This window comes from Tauraco erythrolophus, chromosome 10 (genome assembly GCF_009769465.1).
Source record: "Tauraco erythrolophus isolate bTauEry1 chromosome 10, bTauEry1.pri, whole genome shotgun sequence".
NCBI classification, from domain to species: domain Eukaryota; kingdom Metazoa; phylum Chordata; class Aves; order Musophagiformes; family Musophagidae; genus Tauraco; species Tauraco erythrolophus.
The window spans coordinates 5,897,475-5,917,719 of record NC_141474.1 but is presented as its reverse complement, the minus strand read 5'-3'; the positions used below and the strand labels follow the sequence as shown (position 1 = coordinate 5,917,719).

Sequence of the window (20,245 nt, the reverse complement as noted above, 5' to 3'; positions counted from 1 at the left end):
TTCACTTTATCTCCTACACGAAGGCCTCAGCTACATCATCTTCCCACCAGGATACTGTTTTCCCTTCTCAAACTTCAACACCTTGAATACTCCTAGTTCTTATATTCTAATCTCAGAAGTGATTACGAGCAGTACTCTGGGATTTGGGTTTATGTTTGGTTTAGTACTTTCATTCCTTGTCCTCAATTTCAAAACCAATTTCAACTAATTTTTTCTCATTCTCTCTTTGAAGTTATGTTGTAGAAAGAAGTTCTCCTCCCTTTGGAAACTGTGAAAGCTATCAAATCCAGAGGAGTTTTACATCAATATTTAGTATACATACAAAGGGCCTGGATTCATGGTAGCGAAAAGCAAACACATAATGTGCAAGATGCCTTTGTTCACTGATAGAGAGTAGGAAAATATTTTTCAAAGGAACAATCTGTGTCATCCCCTATTTAAATTCTTCATCAAGCCTCAGAAGTGATTTTTGTAACCAATAGTAAAAGTTTTTTTTTTAAAAAAGAGTGAAGAAATCACAGCAGGTATCACTGCTTTGCTCCGTACCTGAAAAGTAAAGGATGCTCTACCTTTCCCAGGATTTTGAACTAGAAATTATCTCTAGTAGTTAAAGGGCTTTATTGAGAAACCCTTAAATAGTTTCTGCAACTATAAAACCTGTTTTCAGGACTCACAGAGGCGTGTCTGTTCAATCAACAAAACCAAATAGTTATAATGTTGGTAAGAGGTGGTCTGAACACATTCCCAAGAGCTTCCCTAGAAGGCAGCTTGATGCATATTCTAATACAAGTTGGACCAAGGTTTTCCAACCTGGAAACCCAGTATTAGAGCAAGGAAATTCCAGTTGAGGCATCTAGAGTGAGTAATTGTTGGCAGCCTATGCACATGCGCTCAAGGACATAACATCGTTTTAGGAGAGGTACAAACACTCAGAATTTTGGAAGAATTAAGTTTTGTCCGTACTGCAGAGTGGTATTCAAGTAATCCTTATGGTGATTTTTGTTTAGTAAAATTCCCCAGTACCACACTGGTAAAGATCTAAATACTGCTGCAGTGAATTTAAGTTCAAACATTCTTATTTAACAAGATAAAAAACCCCACAATAAGGCATTTGAAAGCATTTTGGAGTATTTAACACCAAAAGAGCTAGCCCAGCAAAAAAGATCTTAACAGTTTCAGCTTTTTGTTTCAAGACTTTTGGAACAAAATCAGCATCTGCAATATTTACCATGCCCTTTCATCCCACAAATCCAAGTACAACTAAAGATTTGTTTTTTCATACTTCAAGGCTAACGAGCCAGTACCCTACAGAATTCAAAACATTTTTTTTTAAAATGGATGTTTTAACAAGAAATTCTGATATAGCAAGGTCACAGTCACTACCATGGTAACGCCAAGAGGAAACAGTACGTTAGCATTTCAAGTTTCATTACAAATATTAGATAAAAGAGCTTCTTCCCCAACTTGCCAGCTCCAGCCCTGCACAGAACAACACGCTACAGAAGAAGCAGACCCCGAAGTGACTTCGTGTCCTGACCATGCCTGGGCCAAGGATGCTGGGGTCAGCCAACCCAGAAAAGGAAGAAGGAAGGAAGGTCCTTCCGCAGGTCAGCTTAGCGTCTCTAGTTCAATAAAAAGCAAGACGATGTATGCTGCTGGCTGCTAGGCATCTGCCTTTTCTTTAAAAACATTTTGGGATCCCAGTATAAAAAAAGAAATCAAGAACTGGCTTGAATGAGGCAATTCAAGGACACACAAAGCACAGAGACACGTACACACAGGGCTTTGTAAAACCACCTCCTTTTGTGGGTACCTGATAGTTCTGCAGTAAGATGAGGCTGAGGTAGAGCTCGCTGAAGGCCAATTTCAGGTCTTTGATATTCCTATGCTGGACACGCTCTTCATGGGATAGGTGGAAGACGGGCTTTCTGCGCCGCTGCAGCGTGGAAGCCCCACTGGCTTCTTTCTGTGCATCCAAAGTTGACTGTAACTCAGTCCGAAGAGTCGTAAACCGTCGCTGAGCTTCTGCAAGCTTTTCTGGTAGCAAGGAAAGGGAAAAGTCAGGTGAGAGGATGGCAACTTCCTACCCAGCCTGTAAAAAGCACTATTCCTCTTCCTCAAACAACGTGCCTGCAGGTAACAAGCACTGCATGAGTAACCTGCTGCACAGCCTTCCTCCACTAAGTGTTAAATTCAACAACTCCGCGTGTTTCTTACGAAGTTCCTTCTTGCTAAAGGTTTTAAAGAGCTCCTGCATACAACATACACTTTTCTCCAAAACCAAAGCCGTTACATCTGACAGATCTTAATTAACACAGTCAAAACGAAGGGGCTGTCCCTTACGCACAGACTAAAGCAGCGTAAGACGGGAGCTCAGACCTCTCGACTTCCACCCCAGATCTGATTTTTACAGGATGCTCGTTCCAGAATACCCATTACAGATGGAAGCAGCCCAACGTGCGCAGCTGCTGCCTGTACTTAGGGGATATCAACCAGGACTGGGATGTCGGGTCTGGCCTCCCTGCGCTGGCAGAGCCGTCACTGGAGGCAGCCAGGCAGATAGGGTCTCATCCAAATACCAAAGGGGTGACCACACGTCTACCTGGCACGCGAAGGAAAGCTGCTTGCCTTCCTCAAATGAAGCAAATGCACAAAAAACATTAAAACAAACCCAAACCTGTTGGACAATATTTGGAAATTCAACAGCTAGTAAGCAAAGCACCCACTGCTGACTGTGTGTTTACTATCTTTTTATACGACAGCAAGAAAATCAAAGGAAAAAAACCCACACTGCAAATGTGACACTGAATTTTGAAGCTCAGAGAGCAACGCAACCCCTCTGCCAAGCTCCCGGTGACAGACACACACAGCTCCTGCTTTGATCAGCAGTTACAACACTACTAGCTGCTGTACACGATCCGCTGTAATAATTTATCCCTCTTTTCCTCAGTTTAGGCTCACGCAGGTTAGAAGCATTGCCTCATTATTTACTGATTAAAGGGACAGTCAACCTGAATTTAAATATCATTTTGATCTGTTTTCAGAACAAGTCAGTCTCTGTTCCTCACATCTCAAATCTGAAAAAGGTGTTCCTTTAAACACGCTGCTTTATATACTTTGAAAAAAATAATCTTTTCAGCTAAATAACAATCTTTTCATGCTAAAAACAGCACAACTGATACCATTATCTTTCTCTTTGTTCTGTACAACTAGTTCCTTCCAGGCTTTTTTTCCCCTCCCCTAAGGCTTCAGTCACAGCTTTGGCATCTCTGTTGATAAGCTCCAGGGCAGACCCTGGGCACTGGCGTTGGCCAGGAAGATGCCAAGCAGGTTGATGGTGTCGGAGCAGACGGCTGGGAGCTGGAGCCACCTCCACACAGCAGGACACACACCTCTGCGCCAGAAACCACGACCCAAAGCTCTGCCTGACAGTGTCCTGACCGTCAATACTTCTCTTCATTAGTATCTTATTTAACAACTTAATGGTATTTCTCAGTTGCTCCCCCCTAGAAGTAAGATTTACTGTTATGGGAGCGATTCTGATCTTTTCCTCAGTCTTATTCAATTCTGGTTAATTTTAAGAGCAAAACTCCTCTATAAATAATTTTACAGTGCTCTGCATAAGATATTTTCCAGAAGGAGAAATATCTCGTTAAGGTATGATTTTATCACTGGGATTCATTGCAGAAGCAAACGACGACAAAACGTGTGCTGCTATTCTTAAAACCTCCTAGGGAATTGCCTAGGGAAACGGCAAAGCAGAATAGAAAACCATTTCTCAACTCATAACATACTCCAAAATACTGGGAAAAGACATTCACCACTATCACTAACTAATTTAGCTCCCCGAAAAGTGACTTTTTAAAACATATGCCACTCAAAGGAGTTAGAAAAAAGCAGCACGCACTTCAAAACTGGAACCGCTCCTGTGCTGCTGCATTTTGCATGACCTGATGCCCACTGAGTCCTCAGCTCAAGTGTAACCTCATGGCAGAGGCTGAGGAGAAACCTAAAAATAGAGGCAGACTTCAATAAAAATGCTTGCAAGAAAGAAGCTGCTTTGCCCCAAAATCCTTCTAGATCTTGACTAAAACCCACTGACTAAAGTTATCACCTCAACTATGCAATTCCAAGTCATTTTTGACTCTTTTCCAAGTTTAAAGAAAAGTTCACACAAAAGGATCATGAAAAAAACCCCACAAAACTATCACACCAAGGAGCTAGTAAAATTTTCCCCCAAGTTCCAGTTGACATGGTCATGGTTGTGAACAAAACCTGTTTCACCAGAGAGAAGGTTGGACGAGGTTTTGAGCAACCTGATCTAGTGGAAGGTGTCCCTGTAGTTGGCATTAAATGGTCTTTAAGGTCCTTTCCAACCCAAACCATTCTATGATTCTGTGACACAGCCCATACCTGCTCACGGTGTCCTGTCTCAGGGCTCTGGATACTTTAGGCGAGCTCTTTTAGCAATTCCTTCCTTTTCTTACTTGCACATATTATATTCGATAATTTGCTTACCAAGTTAAAGCTGCAGCTTCCTACAAATAATAAAACCAGCTCGTAAATTAATGACAAAAACATCACTAGCTAAAAAGTAGCCCAAGCAGATGCTGGTGATGCTAATTTAAAATACAACAAACCTCTTCTCTAGAAAATCCCAAAGACAAACCAAAACTGGCTACAAATAAAACTTTAACACTCCAGCAGGTATTTGTCTCCTGGAACTATTTGAAAATTTCACTGCTATTTTTTTTTTCTTTCAATTGAGTATAGATTTTCCGGAGCGTAGTCCAAATAATCACAAACTGTTTATCAAATCGGATTTAGTTAATGGCAGTTTTCCTTCCTACCAAGCTGGGATAACGGTCTGGGGAATTAAGGCTATGTTTGATGAGAGCCGACAACCTGAGCACGTGGCGAAAGACAAAGGCATTTTGCAGTAGACACTCCAAAGCCCAGCACTCTGGGAAGCTGGGAAGGAGCTGGGGTCTGGGAGCAGCCCATCCCGAGACGATGGGGTTGTCCATGCTGTGCAATCCCTGGCAACGCTCCCTGAGGGTCCCTCAGCACAGGGAAAGGCAATGAGGAAATGAAGCAGAGATCAACAGAAAAGCTTCGCTTTCTTAAAAACGGATCATATTTGTCGTCGTAAAGACAAGCGTGTAATAAGCCTATAATAAATAGGATGTACCAGGTCTTAATGCAAGCTAACACACACCTGGAGTTACAGTAGGGTTCGATGTGACATACTTCTGACATGATCAGGGAGAGGAACCACTGATGGAACATTTCTTGATGTAGCTTAACGTTACTAAACCTAATAAAGGGTTTCCATGCTACCAAAGTCTCATTGCTGTTCTGCAAATAAAAGACTTATTTTAATCTTATCACAAGAGATTTTCCAATTACATGTATTCTCTCCTCTTAAATTTTTGAAATGACAGCAAGTAGAAAAAAAACCCTACCCTATATTATTAGTGCCATTTTAAACAATGCTGGAATGGGTGTGCATATGTGGGTGCACGCATGCTAACAGGTCCTCATTAGGGAAAATTATCATCTGTATTGTACGTCTGAATTGACAGAACTTCCTCCACAGAGTCTAGCTCGTAGTACACAGGATCTGATATAACTAGAAAAGTAAGATAAGTTTCTGAGCATAAAAGACTTACCTCAGACCTGGGAGAAAAACCAGAAGATCTCCCAGGGAAACAAAACTGAGAACAATAGGTCTGAGTTAGGTACATACAAATTGCATGTAGAAAAACGCCTATAAAGTGTAAAACCCAGCGAGCCCAACAGAAAAAATCGATCCTGCCTACAGACTGCCCCTTGCCCTGACACCCACTCAGGCTTTGGCAAACCACCACTGCCCCAGGAGCCAGAAGAGCAGGCACAGCCAGCCCAAGAGAGCTTTACTTCCCTAGATGGAAGCTGACAGAGCCAAGCTGCAGCGCGTGGTTATTCCGTCTATTTTGCTTTCAGCTATTCGCATCTTCACAACTCAGGTTCTGCCAGCCGTAAAACAGCTGGCAATAAAGTCACAGCCTGATGGTGACTAAAATATTTTGCACAATTCAACTTTGTTACTGGATTAAAATCAGAAATAGAGAAGGTTACCATACTGTGCTGCAAAAGCCTGTTTGTAGCACCAAGTTAACAAATCAACAGGTTAAGAGAAAGTGTAGCTGAAGTCAATGCTTCACTGTATCCGTATTTAAATGCTTTTCTATTTGGAAACCCATTTTAAACCTTACCAAAAGAGGCTGAAAACCAGCTGAAGTGTAATGGTGGGTGGAACTGGAGCACACTGTTACTAAGGCTTTTGTAGCAATATTATAGGGTGAATTTCCAATTATCTCATTCTAAAGTTTGTTTTCAAAACACAGGGTGGGAAAGCAAACTTTCTCAGGGAAAACAACAAACAAACACGGCACTTTGACATACGACCCCTTGGAATCTCTACTCTTACCACTTTACATTTTCACTCAATTTACTAAACAGGATTTTATACATAGCAGATGACAAATTGCTACTGGCTGATCTACTCCAGAAAGTTGCAAGAGTTTAAGAGTCATGTGCTTAAAAACTTGTCGGACACATCAAGACGGTCAAGTTCCCATACACAGGCAAGTCCATGACAGCTGTTCCTGTACAAGCTCAGGAAACACCAGCTAGGGAGCTCAGCATGCCTAAAACACACACAGGAGACTGTCACCATGGATAAGCTGAGAAACTGTGCCCTATATGTAAGCTGCCACTTAAGTTTAAGAGCATCTTCATAAAGTTCAGCAGGATGCTATTGCAAAGCAGTGAAATCATCTGCCTTTCATTCTCTCTCCATTCAAATACCACGGTTTAGCTCCACATCTGTGATTAAACCAGAGCAGTTTCCCATATAAACCTGCCCTATAATTACCTGATGGTAGACCTGCGTGACCATTGTGGTTATTCTGACAGTTTGGGAGCTTCAGTGTCTTTTTGTGCTGCTGTATTTTCCACAAATACACACAAATAAGCACCTTACCTGAATAGAAAATGTTGATTTTGGCAAGTTCTTTCTCACAGGTTTGGAAGAACTTCTCTTCAAACGTGGCAAGACACCTTTTCACTGTGTCCTCATCTGTATCTATAAAACAAAATAGAAAAAACAAAAGTTGTAACAGAAGAACTTAGGAACAATTTTCTAAGTGGTTGCCATGGAAGTATTTCTTCAGAGTATATTCTACCTTCTTTGTCCTGCAGAGGAAGAAGAACAATCAAGTCCAAAGGGCTCCAAAGGAACACACATCTGGCTGTTAAAGGAATTGTGCCAAGATAGAGAGGGAAAAAGCCCACATAAGCAGAACTGCACCTTGACCAAATTTCCCATCATCTTTTTTGATCCTTCAAGTGCTCTTGCAGATCTCACGTGCTTCATTGCCACTTCCTAGCCCAGCTCATGTGACTGTGCCTGTAGGGCCGTCCTGGATCAAGACTGTTCTTTATACCTACAGGAATTGTTTTTAAAAGGCATCTCTCCTACTGTCATAGAGTCAGACACCCTCAAGCTGCACATCAGTGGAAAGGGAAGACCATGCCTCATCCCAACCTGCCTACTCTGCTGCCTCCAGCACCCCGAAGCCACCTCTCTGCTGTCATATCTACCCAGCACAAAGCCACAGCCACCGCAGGGGTGGTCTCTCTCCTCCCTCCCACATCACTTCCGCAACCATGCGGTGAGCCAGATCAGGGAAAGATGTTCCAACCAAACCAAAAGTAGATTAAGTAGCAGCATAACCACCCTCGACATGCTACCGTTGCTCTATGTCATGGTTAAACTCCTACATTATCCACGCAGAAGTTGTTCTGCTCTCCAGTCTCGGGCACTGGCAAGTTCTCCAATATGAACCTTAGTGAGAACAAACCTCTTAAACAAAAATTGGCGTTTATGATGGGGGTTTGTTTTTTCTTCTCTAAGTTTACCTAGCAGGAAGCCAAGTACCATCAGCACTGCGTGTTCATGTGCCCTTTCCAGCTTGTCAGGTGTTTCCCCCAGAGCTTCTCCAGCACTCCTACCACTGCAGTGTGCTTTGTGCTGGGATTTGTATACAGGTTCTCAACCTACCACAGGCACTGGTCTTGCTCTTGAAGAACAAAGCTGGCCATGAAAAATATTCATCTCAGATTAACAAACAATTGTATTTAGAAGAGAAGTGCCAAGCTTTTAACTGAAGGCTTCATTTGACCTTCCAGAAGGCTTCAGCCATCATCCCCACCTCCTCATCGCTAAAATCCTTCCAAATACAAATGTACCACCACAGCAAACTAAAATCTCCCCAGCGAGTAAATGGGAAACTAGATGGAAACTACCTTCTTCCTTCCTGGAAAATAAAATACCTCTCATAGCAAAGTTTAAAGGAAGAGGCCTAAATTACAGTGATAGTGATCAGATCCACGCTTCTCCACCACTGCTTTGGGACTCTTAACTATTTTGGAAGAACTAAATACAATTCTGTATTTCAAGTCATGTTTTGCAATTAAAGCAGCAATTTGGTCACTTTGTTATAAGGAATACAGTGCAGCATCTCCAGAAGTGTAGAATTTCAAAGACAGAATGAATTTTATAATAATTAAGAAATTAGTTTAATGAGCAAAAATTAAAGAATCCACACTATAATTACCAATTTTACCACTGTCAATCATCTGTCCCAAATGCTCCTAATGCTGAAATAAAGCAGACTCTTCACAACCCCCATAGTTACAGTTTCTGAATTCTCATGCAGTCTTACAGACTAAAAAAGATTAGTATTACTACGAAGAGAAAAAATTAAAATTTTAGTACAGTCTTGGTAAGGTCACAAAATAGATTTTGAAATATATGTTATTAAATTGAGATGATGAGTGTCTACAGAAAAGTTTCACTCACTCACTCACAATGAACACTGGATTGTCATAACAAAAAAAAAACATTTTCTTTTAGTGTTAATTTCTAAGTAAAACCAACCTCAAAGTAGTATTAATTTACATTAAATATAAACTTCTAACATTTAGAGTTTCCTGATTTTTTTATGTTTGTGGCACCAATATTAAACACCATAAATCTTCAGACATTATATTAATGTTTTAGAGAGGTTGCATAGAAAAAGCAAATAACATCACAAGCCTGCAGGGGCAACGTTGGAAGAAGCCTGTCTTCTTTTGGAGTTTGATGATGCTTTAAAGAGTAAAACAGAGAAAAACCCACAGTCATAGAATCATAGAATGATTCAGATTGGAAGGGACCTCAAAGATCATCTAGTTCCAAACCCCCTGCCATGGGCAGGGACACCCTCCACTACACCAGGTTGCCCAAAGTCTCATCCAACCCGGCCTTGAATACTTCCAGGGATGGGGCAGCCACATCATCTCTGGGCAACCTGTTCCAGTGCCTCACCACCCTCAGAGTGAAAATTTTTTTCTTATATCAAATCAAAATCTGCCCTCTTTCAGTTTAAATCCATTGCCCCTTGTCCTGTCACTACACGCCCTTGTAAAAAGTCCCTCTCCAGCTTTCCTGTAGGCCCCCTTTAAGTACTGGAAGGCTGCTATAAGATCACTCCAAAGCCTTCTCTTCTCCAGGCTGAGCAGCCCCAACTCTCTCAGCCTGTCCTGCACAGATGACTGGTGTTTGCAACTCCACCATCCAAGGGCTTGTGGAAAAGAACTTGCAAGGGCTCCATAGGCTGTTCCAAACTCCAAGTTTATTAACTGACGATTACACTTGCAGATCCACGGCTCCTCCCAAGGACGAGGGCTCCCTCCCTTGTGCAAACCAACCCCAAAAATAACAGGGCTTCGACTCTTCCTCGCCAAATCAAGGCGGCAGCAGCCCCGAGGTGTCCGTACGCCCTTGCTCGAGGCCACTGGCCCAATGCAGACTTTGCAGAACCACACGCGCGTGTCCCAACGCCTCCTGCTCAGCCCAGAGCCACAACGCAGATCCCTCTTTGTGGGCAGCCTAAAACACTAGAAGAACAGAAAATAACTCTGCTTTGGGGCTGGCAATGTCTAACAACAGCGTCGCAGCAGTTGCAACATCCAACCCTGGGGCCCTACCAGCAAGGCCAAGCTGAACTTGCCTGCAAGGGCTCTAATCCTTGACCCAACAGCCACTAGCACGGGCAGACAAAACACAAACAGGCAGGTGAAAGAAGAGAAATTACTATGTACTACTTAATATGCAGAGATTTTACTCACAAGCTGCCTGAAACATTTCAAATAACGGTAATCAGACAGCATCAAAACAAGCTGACTGTTAAGGAAGGACCTGAAGGGCAAATTCTTCAACCTAAAGAGTTCACACATCTCCAGCAGAAGAGTTTACCTATAGATGCTTTCTGACATGGGGTAATCATCCGTTCCTGTCTTTAGAAGTCAGTCATGTAGAAAGAAAAGCACAGACACTCGCTGCTTCCCTGCTCTGGAAACACCAAACGACGTCTGTCATGACTCGTTTCTAGGTTTCAGCAAGTTCACAAAGCCAAAGTAAAGCCAAGCAAGTTTTTAAGCTTCAGTTGCTGGAACCACCCAAGAACAACAACAAAAAAAATCTCATCAGGAAGCGGAGTATACTTTTTGTCCATGAAGTCAAGCATGAATATTTCTACACAATCAAAATATCATGTTTTAAGATAGTAAAAAAGCTCAGCAAAGCAACGTAGTGTTAAACTAACATAATGCCCAGTAAATTAATAAATATCTTTTGTACATTACTGACCACTTCATGAAATGATAAATAAGTGTGTTCAACTGTTTGACTATATCTGAAATTTAAAAGAGGGAAATGGGCTTCAAAATATAAACAAACCACTACTGGAAGACCTTCCAAAAACCTTGAGATTAGGAATTCAGGTCTCTCTTTCAACCTCAAAACATCGCTGACTCAGAGGAAAGCAAGTTCTCTATAAAACTATTGAAAATCCTTCTCCAAATGTCAAACACCTTCTTATAAAAGATATTTTGCAGACCACGGTGGATGCCAGCTTTAAAACCCAGGATTCTCTGTGAAGAAAAGGTTTCCCTATGGTCCCGTTCCCACTGCAGTTCAGTCATTCAGCTGCAATAATAGACAAGTGCTGCCAAGGCTATTGCCTTTATTTATTTATTTCCCCCCCAAGGCTAGGACAGGACAACTTTTTTTTTGCCATGAGCAAATGACGGTGCCAGAAACCGGCCTTGGATTCAGAAGCTCCATGACAACAGGAGCTGTTTTTAAAAGGCACCCAGCTCTTGCTGCCAAGAAGGGCCAGCGGTAACCTTCCTTTTGTTCTTTTTCTATAGCCCTAATACTCCGTTTACCCGAAGGTCCACGAAGTTGCCACGAGCAAGGTTGCCAAGAAGATAGTCTGATCGATATTGCAGCTTCTCAACCTCATCATCCCATGCGACTGCCTGCTATAAATAAGGAGCACAGTAAGTCTGAGAGGCTCTTGCTTTCACTCGCAGAGCCGAGCTGTAAACCAGCAGCAATCTGGCCATGCTCCCCTCTTACCACACCTTCTGGTTCGCAGAGAGTTTGGAGGCTGGCACACCTAAAACAGAACCTCAAGTTGCAAAATTAACATGCAAGTTATGTTCCTGCGCTGTCCCAAGCACTCACTTCTCAGTGCATCTGTGAAATGTTCATTTGATTCCTCGTTTTCTGCTGCTGTAGTATACAAACACACGGCCAGTACCCCAGGCAGCTCCACTTACTCGCTTCCATGCACAAATACAGACAGTAAAAGTTTTCTTTGTTAGATCAGCGCCCTCTAAAAGTAATCATTAAAAAGAAATAAAAAAATCCTGCAGTCTTTGTTATGCTGAATTTCAAGGGGTATTTAATTAAAAAAGATTAATTAGCTTTGTTATGAGATCAGCACAGGTGTAGTTCTCTGAATCACCTTCTGTTTGCCACCAAACAGTTTTATCTGTGTAAGGTTATTTCAACACTTTGTCTAGAGGAGGAGATTCTGTTTATTAGGAGGACTCTGCCATCTATTCAGTAAAAACAAATAATTAAAAAGTCCAACTCAACACTGGCATTAAACAAATCAAATCATACTGAACAGGTTATCACAAGTTTAGCACTGGCACCATTTCAAATACACCAAACTTTTAACATTTTCCATACCTCGTCCTTGGCCTCTTGCTAACTAAAAGCCCCGTGCCCAGGGCTCAAATAGGTCTACAACAACAGAACCGTGCTCTGAAAAGTTAACGAGATTTAAAAGACAGTTTTCTTGTTCCCGGGTCCACAAAGACAGTAACTGCTTATACTTCTAGGCTCAGTAGCACATTAGGGAAAAAAAGAAAAAAGGCCACTTTTATTACCACTCTCAAAATTCTAAAAAAATGGGTCATTTAATGAAAACATGGATCTGCCTCCAAACCCCCATCAGCTTTGCCCGTCTACTCTACCATCACAATTTCTTAATACCCTTGACAGTTCTACAGCACCAAGACTGTACAGTTTCCCAACCTTTTACATAGCGTACAGTGAAAAATTTTACAGCTAAAAAAACCAAACCATGTAGTTCATAAATGCAAGGATGAAGACTACCTTTACACCTCTATGTGTCATCCTCATGTTTACTGGGGTATTTTTCCAAAGGAAAGGTTCTTCTGCAATGCAACTCCCTTCCTCACAACAGAAAGCTACGCTTGGGTCAGCTGCAAATTGTATCACTCACGGAAAACTTCCCGCAAATTAATTACTCACCATGTATTTTCAAGTTCAATCTTGTGGCAAATAAAATTCAGTATGAGAAAGCTTTTAAGTGTTTAAAGTACAGATATAGACATTTTTTCCTAGGATGTATTCTTGCTATAGGAAGAGGAAGGAAGCCAACTCTGCTTGCAAATAAGGAACATTTGCATTCATGGTATTCCACCTTAACTTCTGAGCTGCAAATTGTAAGCGCACATGTAATGGTATGGACGTCTCTTGGAATTTATTCCATCAAAAGGGGACCTTGAATTAAAATACTATAAAATAAGCAAGAAAAGTTGCATACACCAGTTAATATTAAAAAAACACCAACAACAAAACAAACACGAAGAAAATTCATAGCAGGCTATACCTACTTTTCTAAACCATCATGGATGAGCTGGTCAGCTCTCCACTTAATGAACGCTTTATACTAAATTAGATTTGGTTATTAAATTATTTCCCTAAATCTAGTTATAAAAAAATGACCACTCAGGTAGCAAATGAGGCTGGTATTGCCTGCACACACAGTGTTTATGTGTGGGTAGGCAAAGGGAGAGGGAAGAACTGCTGCAGGCCACCAACACAAGCTCTCTCTGGTTTTGGTTCACCATTTTCTTGTTTTTACCAATTAACCCAAAATGAATGAAATCTACCTCAAAATACCTTTAGAAATTATGATTTTCAGGTTGGTGAAAATTCTGCTTCCTTATTGTTAGATTGCATCACTGAAATCTTACATGGAAACCAGTCAGATTCTTGTAGATGGCTTATTCAGCTGGAAAGAAAAAGCAACCTTCACAACATGCCTACAAGCTAGATGTCCAAGCAAGTGCCTACTATACATTATTTATATTTGTGACTCTGTAAACATAGTTTCTAAAGCAATGACAGCATCCCGGTATGAACTTCAGGTGCAGAAAAAACAGGGAACGTAATAGCCAGATGTGAGAAGACAGCTGTTGCCCAGCTGGCTGGCTACGAGCTTTGTAGCTCAAGGAGTTGTCAGGTTTTGCAGTCTACAGGGTAGTTGCACAGCTGTTCTACAGGTTCACTTCTTTAAACAAGTCTCCAGCACCCGTAAGAAGTCATTTTTCATTCATAGATTCATAGGTTGGAAAAGATCTTAGAGATCATCGAGTCCAACCGTCCCTAATCCCCATTAAACCATATCCCTAAGTAGATCATCCACCCTATTCTTAAACACATCCAAGGATGGGGACTCAACCACCTCCCTGGGCAGCCTATTCCAGTGGCTGACAACCCTTTCAGAGAAGAAATACTTCCTAACATCCAACCTGAATCTCCCCTGACTAAGCTTATACCCATTTCCTCTTGTTCTATCACCCATCACTAATGTAAAGAGCCCTTCCCCTACCTCCCCACCATCCCTTCTCAAGTATTTGTAGGCTGTAATCAGGTCTCCTCTCAGCCTCCTCTTCTCCATTTTGCAAACAAAGAAGGCACCGTGAGTCTTTGTCAGCTATTAGAGGGAAGTGATGAAGGCGAGAGCGTGGCGGTGCTGTCACTGGTTTCTCCAGGGAGGGGGCATCCACAGCTTCTCTGGGCAATTTATTCCAAAGTCTTACCACCCTCGTACTGAAGAATTTCTAGTTTAACCCTGTGTGCCTAGAAGAGGATCTAAAGGACCACCTTCCCCGTAGCTGGGTTGGTGGAAGGCAACAGAGGTGCAAAAAAAACCCAACCGGGTTGGCACAGCTTTGAAGCAGAGATGACCCCAAGGCTCTGTAAGCTTACATCCCAGCTGTCCCCCGTTTTGCTGTTATAATTGGCCATTATTAGATTGTTGTCTGAATTTGTAGACAGCCAGAGCCATCTCAGCTTTGGAATTCTACCTCCGTTCTGTCTTCTGTCCTTATATGTCACCAGGATGCTGCAACACTTTTACAATGCTTTGCTTCTGTACCATTAGGAAATCAATATTCCCAGTAGAATAACAAAACCTATGGCTATGTGGTACCTCAGATCTGAAGGACAGCTAGGCAGAAACTTGTGACAGAAAAAAATAAAGAGAAGTAGTACAAATGCCTAATAATATTTCAAAATGTACTATAAAAATATTGTTAATACAGTATGACAGATGTGGATGCCAGGAGACATCCCACAGTGACAGGACTCTCAATACCTGCTTTCCCTGGGTTAAGAACAGCCTTTAAATTCTTAATCTTTTCAAGAAGGAAAGTAACGATTCACTAGATGTTTTTGCAAAAGTTTCCCAATAAGCTAGACCAGAAACACTGCCACACACTGAAGGGTCAATAAAATATGGTCAACAAGAGCTAAGACTCCAGATGAAATTTCACATTGACCATGACACAACCTGACTCCAAGACAAAGAATGGAGAATACTGGAGTTGAGTTACTCAGTCAGTGCATACTAGAACCTGTCCAGACACAATGGTCACGTCTGCTCAGTTTAGACAAGAAACCAGCGATGTAAGGGGAGATACTGCAGTTTTGTTGAATTAACCAGGATCACACCAGAACAACCTCTGGTTACACAACGCACCTGCAGGTTCCTCAAGCTGCTGGTCTGCTGCCTCGAGTTCTGGTTTTCATTTAAACAAGACGAGACAGCAGCAATTATGGTTGCACAAAAAAAAAAAAAACCATCACAGTTTACACCTTTGAGGTTAAGTAATGCAGAGATACTCTAGCCTCTTACAGACAAGAGGTCTGAACTAGCCCATACACCTCTGACAGATGCTACATGAGACAAGAGTTCAGCACTGCCATCCATTCCTTCTGCAAAGAGATGTTTCACCTGAGCAATGTTGTGTCCGAGATGATAGTTTTTCCTCCTCCGCAATGATGGGGCCACGAAATTACAAAATTAGAAGTACTTGTTTGTGCTTTTAAGATCCACTGAAGGGACCTCAAGTAAATAGGCACAGCTGTGTTTTATACAAGTGCATCACAATCTGAAAAAGCTCCCTTCTGCTAATTCACATGGATGGAAATAAGGATGCCTCCCTAAGTTGCCCAACTTGGTTCTTAACCCAAGCAGACAAATGCAAAATAAAGAAGTCACAAAATCACACAGCAGCATGGAAAACAAAGATCAGAACTGCTGATCTAAAAATCAGGTGCTCAGAATTCAAACTGAAGTTTTTCCTTATATTCAGCTACCCCACATTTCTCTTCAGCCTGGCGAAACTCAATGAACTCAGCAAAGCCTCTGCTGATATCAGTACAAGTGCTAGAGCGCCTGACCTCTTAGCCAAGTGATATTTAAAAATATATACATATGTAAGACCCCGGAAAGGAAGGGGAGGATCATCCCAGTTGTATTGATTTGGGTCTTTGGGCCAGCCCCCAAACCAAGGATGGAAGAAATTACCATGGGGACTGGAAGTGAAGCAGCAAGGGGCAAGTAAAGGAAACTCAAATATTCCAGTGCTGAATTAAGTAGAGATCACTCCCCTTAAAACCCACAAATACTCTTTTTCCCTGCCCCACCTCCTGAATGGAGGCCGTACTTGATGGCATGGAAAGAGAAACAAGAGGAAACTTTCCAGTCTTTTTTAATGTGCTTTTATATTTACCAAGAAAGACGTAAATTCAATCTTGTGAATGTTTTAATCAAGCAAAAAAGGTTTCTGTCAGGAGATAAAGCTTCATAATAAAATGACTGTTTATGCTTCTTTTATTGAGCCTCTGGTTTTAATAGTCTGATTGCCAGAGTTTTACTAAGCAATAACAATTACCTTCTCATTAAAACTGCACGAAAACCTTCAGAACACCTGACATAACCAAAAACACAGGACAGGAGCTAAACCAAAACTGAGTAATTACAGCCAGTTAAAGGAACGGTGACAAAGTGCACTTTTAAAGTCTCGTATTATTAAACAAGTTTTTGCCTCCCATGAAAACCGCACATAGATGAAGCGACGACGAATTTTGGAGGCAGTTCAGGCTGCCCTTAATGTCCTTGCTCAGACAGGCACCCAATGCCCCTTCCCTTGCTCTGGTACTGCTGCTCATCCCAGCCTGCAGTGAACCGGTTCAGGAAGTTAATCTGGTATTTAGGGAACTCCTCAGCATTAGAACCAAAAACCATTAAACACCTAATTGATCAATGACCTAGATTCTTGTGGTTTGCTCCTCTGAAACGGCTCCTTGCAGACAGGGAAGAGGCAGTGAGGAGGAGATCAGCCCTCTGGCAGCAGCTACCCGTTAGACTGATTTAACTGGAATATCAAATCACCCCACTTCAACTCACGTCTGTCCTGTGATGAGAGATGACTAAAAGCATTACCCCACCGCTCAGCTGACAAGACCACGTTGGTAAAGCCAACACAACTCACTTGAGTTGAAATCACATGCCCGTACCCTTGATATGAACACAGCAAACGTCTCAATTATTAGTTAAACAGACTGAATGTGTTTGAGCTTTGGTCTTTTACTCAACAGCACCCAATCTCCTGCCAACGCTCCAGCAGCACGTGTGCGTCTAGTCTTCTCTTCTTCTCAAATTCTGTAGTAATGCATTTGTGGGGAAAAGCCTTTCCTCCCTTGGATACAAACTGGCTAGTTCAACATACTCCAGCACAACTGATGTTAAAACATTTTGGAGAGATTTTAGTATAGTTTTACTTATTTTGAATAGGAATAAAAATAGTTATTTTACTGTAAAAAGGCAAAATGCTTAAAAGAAGTAGTAAGTTGGAAAACAAAGTAACATAAGACAAGAGGAAATGGCCTCGAGTTGTGCCAGGGCATGTTTAGATTGAATATTAGGAAAAATTTCTTCACCCAAAAGGGTTGTCAGGCATTGGAACTGGCCGCCCAGCGAAGTGGCTGAGTCACCATCCCTGAGGGTATTTGAGAGACATGTAGATGTGGTGCTTAGGGACATGGTTTACTGGTGGATTTAGCAGTGTTACCTTAACAGACTCCATGACCTTCAAGGTCTTTTCCAACCTAAACTATTCTGATTGTAAGAATTCACTGCAACAGGGTGTTACACAAGTGACCACAGCAACATTTTGCTACGCAAGCTGTACTGGGACCTTTGAAATAGGCAATGCCTTTATCAAAGTACTCTTAGGCACGATGGCCAGTCACTGTCCTTTCCATGTGTGTCCTTACAGGGATGTGTTCTGTTGGGCCCAATGAGCTTCTTCCCAAGACATTGGTGCTCACAGGTCTTATCTGTACCAAAGATGCTCTGCCCATGACTGGCCATGCATCAGGGCTGAATCTCCATACGTTCCCTTGCAGACACGTTCCTCTGCCCACGGCCCCCACGGTGCAGGGGACATTCCGTACGACAGTGATGTACAAGCTAGAAAGAAAATCTTCTCCCGAGAACAGAGCTAAAAAGGCTGAAGAAGGTTCATACATGCATGCCACAATGACTTAACCTGTCACCCACTCATCTGAAGAACAAGATAAATGCAGGGCAGAATAATCTTGAAATGTAATTTCAGTCTTGTTCTTTCAGTGCTTTCTCTCTCACTTTCTTTCTTTCTCCCTCCCTCCACCAAATATCAGTATCTACAGTGTGTACATATATATACTTTTTCTTTTAAAATTGCTAGCAAAATCAGGTTGTGCACGAGCAAGTCCTACAAGAAAAGTACTAATTTATGCTGAAAAAAAAAAAAAGAGGCCTAGAAACTCTGAGCAATTTCACAGTGATAAAGCCGTCACTGCAAAGGCAGCCTGACAAGCAGATCACCTGTGCTGCACTGCCCGCCAGCGCACCCTTACCAGGCTCGCCCAAATCGAGACTCCTGGAACCTAAGCAGTTCTGCTCTTCATGGAGATTTGCAGGTGGTCACCAGCAGGATACATACTCCAGGAGCTGTAGGAAACGGCATTTTTCAGCATTAAGACCATGCCCTGTTCAGGCTCCTTGGGTGTGTGCTCTAAAAGCAAGCCCAGCAGTCCAACCGTCGCTCCCCGAAAAAGGTTGCCTGCCTATGGGAGTGCTTAAATGGCTGCAGGAACCAGACCTACGTCAATTCTTCTGCACCAATAAGTAAAGTAGAAGCATTAAATTAGTTTCACAAAACTTCGCTTTGGACTGGAGCACTTCTTTGAGAGCCAGTCCTTGCACCCAGCAATCTCAGCTGCTCTGGTCCAACTGTGTAATCAAGCAACAATGGGCTGGAAAAGGTTATTCTCAACCTCCTCGGTTCCCTGATGGGCTCTGCCAGGCAGCTGTAGGAATGAGGAGCCAAGATAAAGCCTAAAACAAGCAGCGAGGTCAGTTTAAGGCAGCAGAGGGAGAAAGGTAAGCTCCAACGCCAGCAGTAGTATTTAGAGGGCCTCAAACTATTTATTTTGAGGAACCAAACTATTTAAAGCCAGAGTTATTTCATCCTGCTGAAGGTAATTCAGTGTGTACATTGGCAACCCAGTCAGCACTGGTTTGAACAAGGGAATCTTCTCCACACTAGACAGAAGGCACACACCTCTTCTCTGTGCTACCTAAGCAAACATCACCCACAGGGCTTCAAACTTTTCCAGTAAAGCCTCCATACGACAAGTATTTCTGCCAGGAAACTCTTCTGCCTTCTCTTTGTTCTCCTCTGTCGCTGCACGTGGAGGTGGCAACCTCAGAGCCAGAACCACCTCAACGCTTACGGGAACGTTTTGCTCATTCAGTGGCACCTTTCTTCTGCCTCGCTCAGCACCACAGAAACTGCCATTTCACATTCAGCCGTTGGTCCACCTAACAAAGCATCCCACTTGGGCAGACACCAGTACTGGCCAAAGCACTGTACTACCTGCTAGGACTTTGCACAGTAAGGCAGTCAGCTCAAGAAAAAGCTTGACTCCAGGACAGTCATTTGTCTCCATTGCTGCTGACAAAACTGTGAGAACCTCGAAACGGAGGTACCACCTCCCTTAAGTTGCCAGCGGTGGTACAGAAAATCTTGAGGGAAATGGTATAATTAAAAACATTATAACTTTTTAAGAATACAGGGAGTAACAGAGCGTTCTGATGCTAAGGCTCCTGGGACAGGACGCGATGTGGAAGGGGAAAGCTTGCTCCTGCCCAGCACACCCGTGTCCCAGGGGGACTTTGCTTGGTTGGGTTTGTCTGGAGGGAGGCAGAAAAGGGAATGGCAGCTAATTGAAAATATTTTGCATAATTGGAGCTGATAAGAGACCTCTACTCATCACTCCAGGAAACTATTTGCATCCTTATAACAATTACAGCACATGTAAAATTAGAAGTTAAGCGAAGAAACAGAAACACTAATACTGGTGGTAAAAAACAGGTGAATAAATGGACCATCAACACTACAAAAAATCCCCTACATTTAAACCTCTTTTCAGACACACAGAGTATTTTTGTTGGGGATAATGGGGGGGGGGGGGGGGGGGGGGGGGAGGGGGGGGAGAAGGAGGGAAATGACAAAAGGAAGATTAACAAAACTGTGTCTTGGGAAAGACTTCAATTAATATTAAGAGCAACCAGAAAGCCAAAACAAATGATGCAGAACCAAGTACAGGCTCCCCATATGGACGACAGTGAATGCACAGTACAAAGACAAGTCT

The 20,245-nt window shown here is 42.4% G+C and overlaps 1 protein-coding gene across 3 annotated transcripts in view; it reads right to left on the bottom strand.

The window, feature by feature from the left end:
- Positions 1-20,245, bottom strand: part of XPR1 (xenotropic and polytropic retrovirus receptor 1) — a 111,388-nt gene that overhangs the window by 28,788 nt on the left and 62,355 nt on the right. For all 3 annotated transcript variants that reach the window (XM_086617942.1, XM_086617944.1, XM_086617943.1), the window contains exons 3-4: positions 7,028-7,129; positions 1,814-2,037 (exon numbers count right to left, since the gene is read on the bottom strand). In XM_086617942.1, the coding sequence (XP_086474068.1) occupies positions 1,814-2,037; positions 7,028-7,129 (326 nt within the window). The remainder of the gene's footprint in view (positions 1-1,813; positions 2,038-7,027; positions 7,130-20,245) is intronic.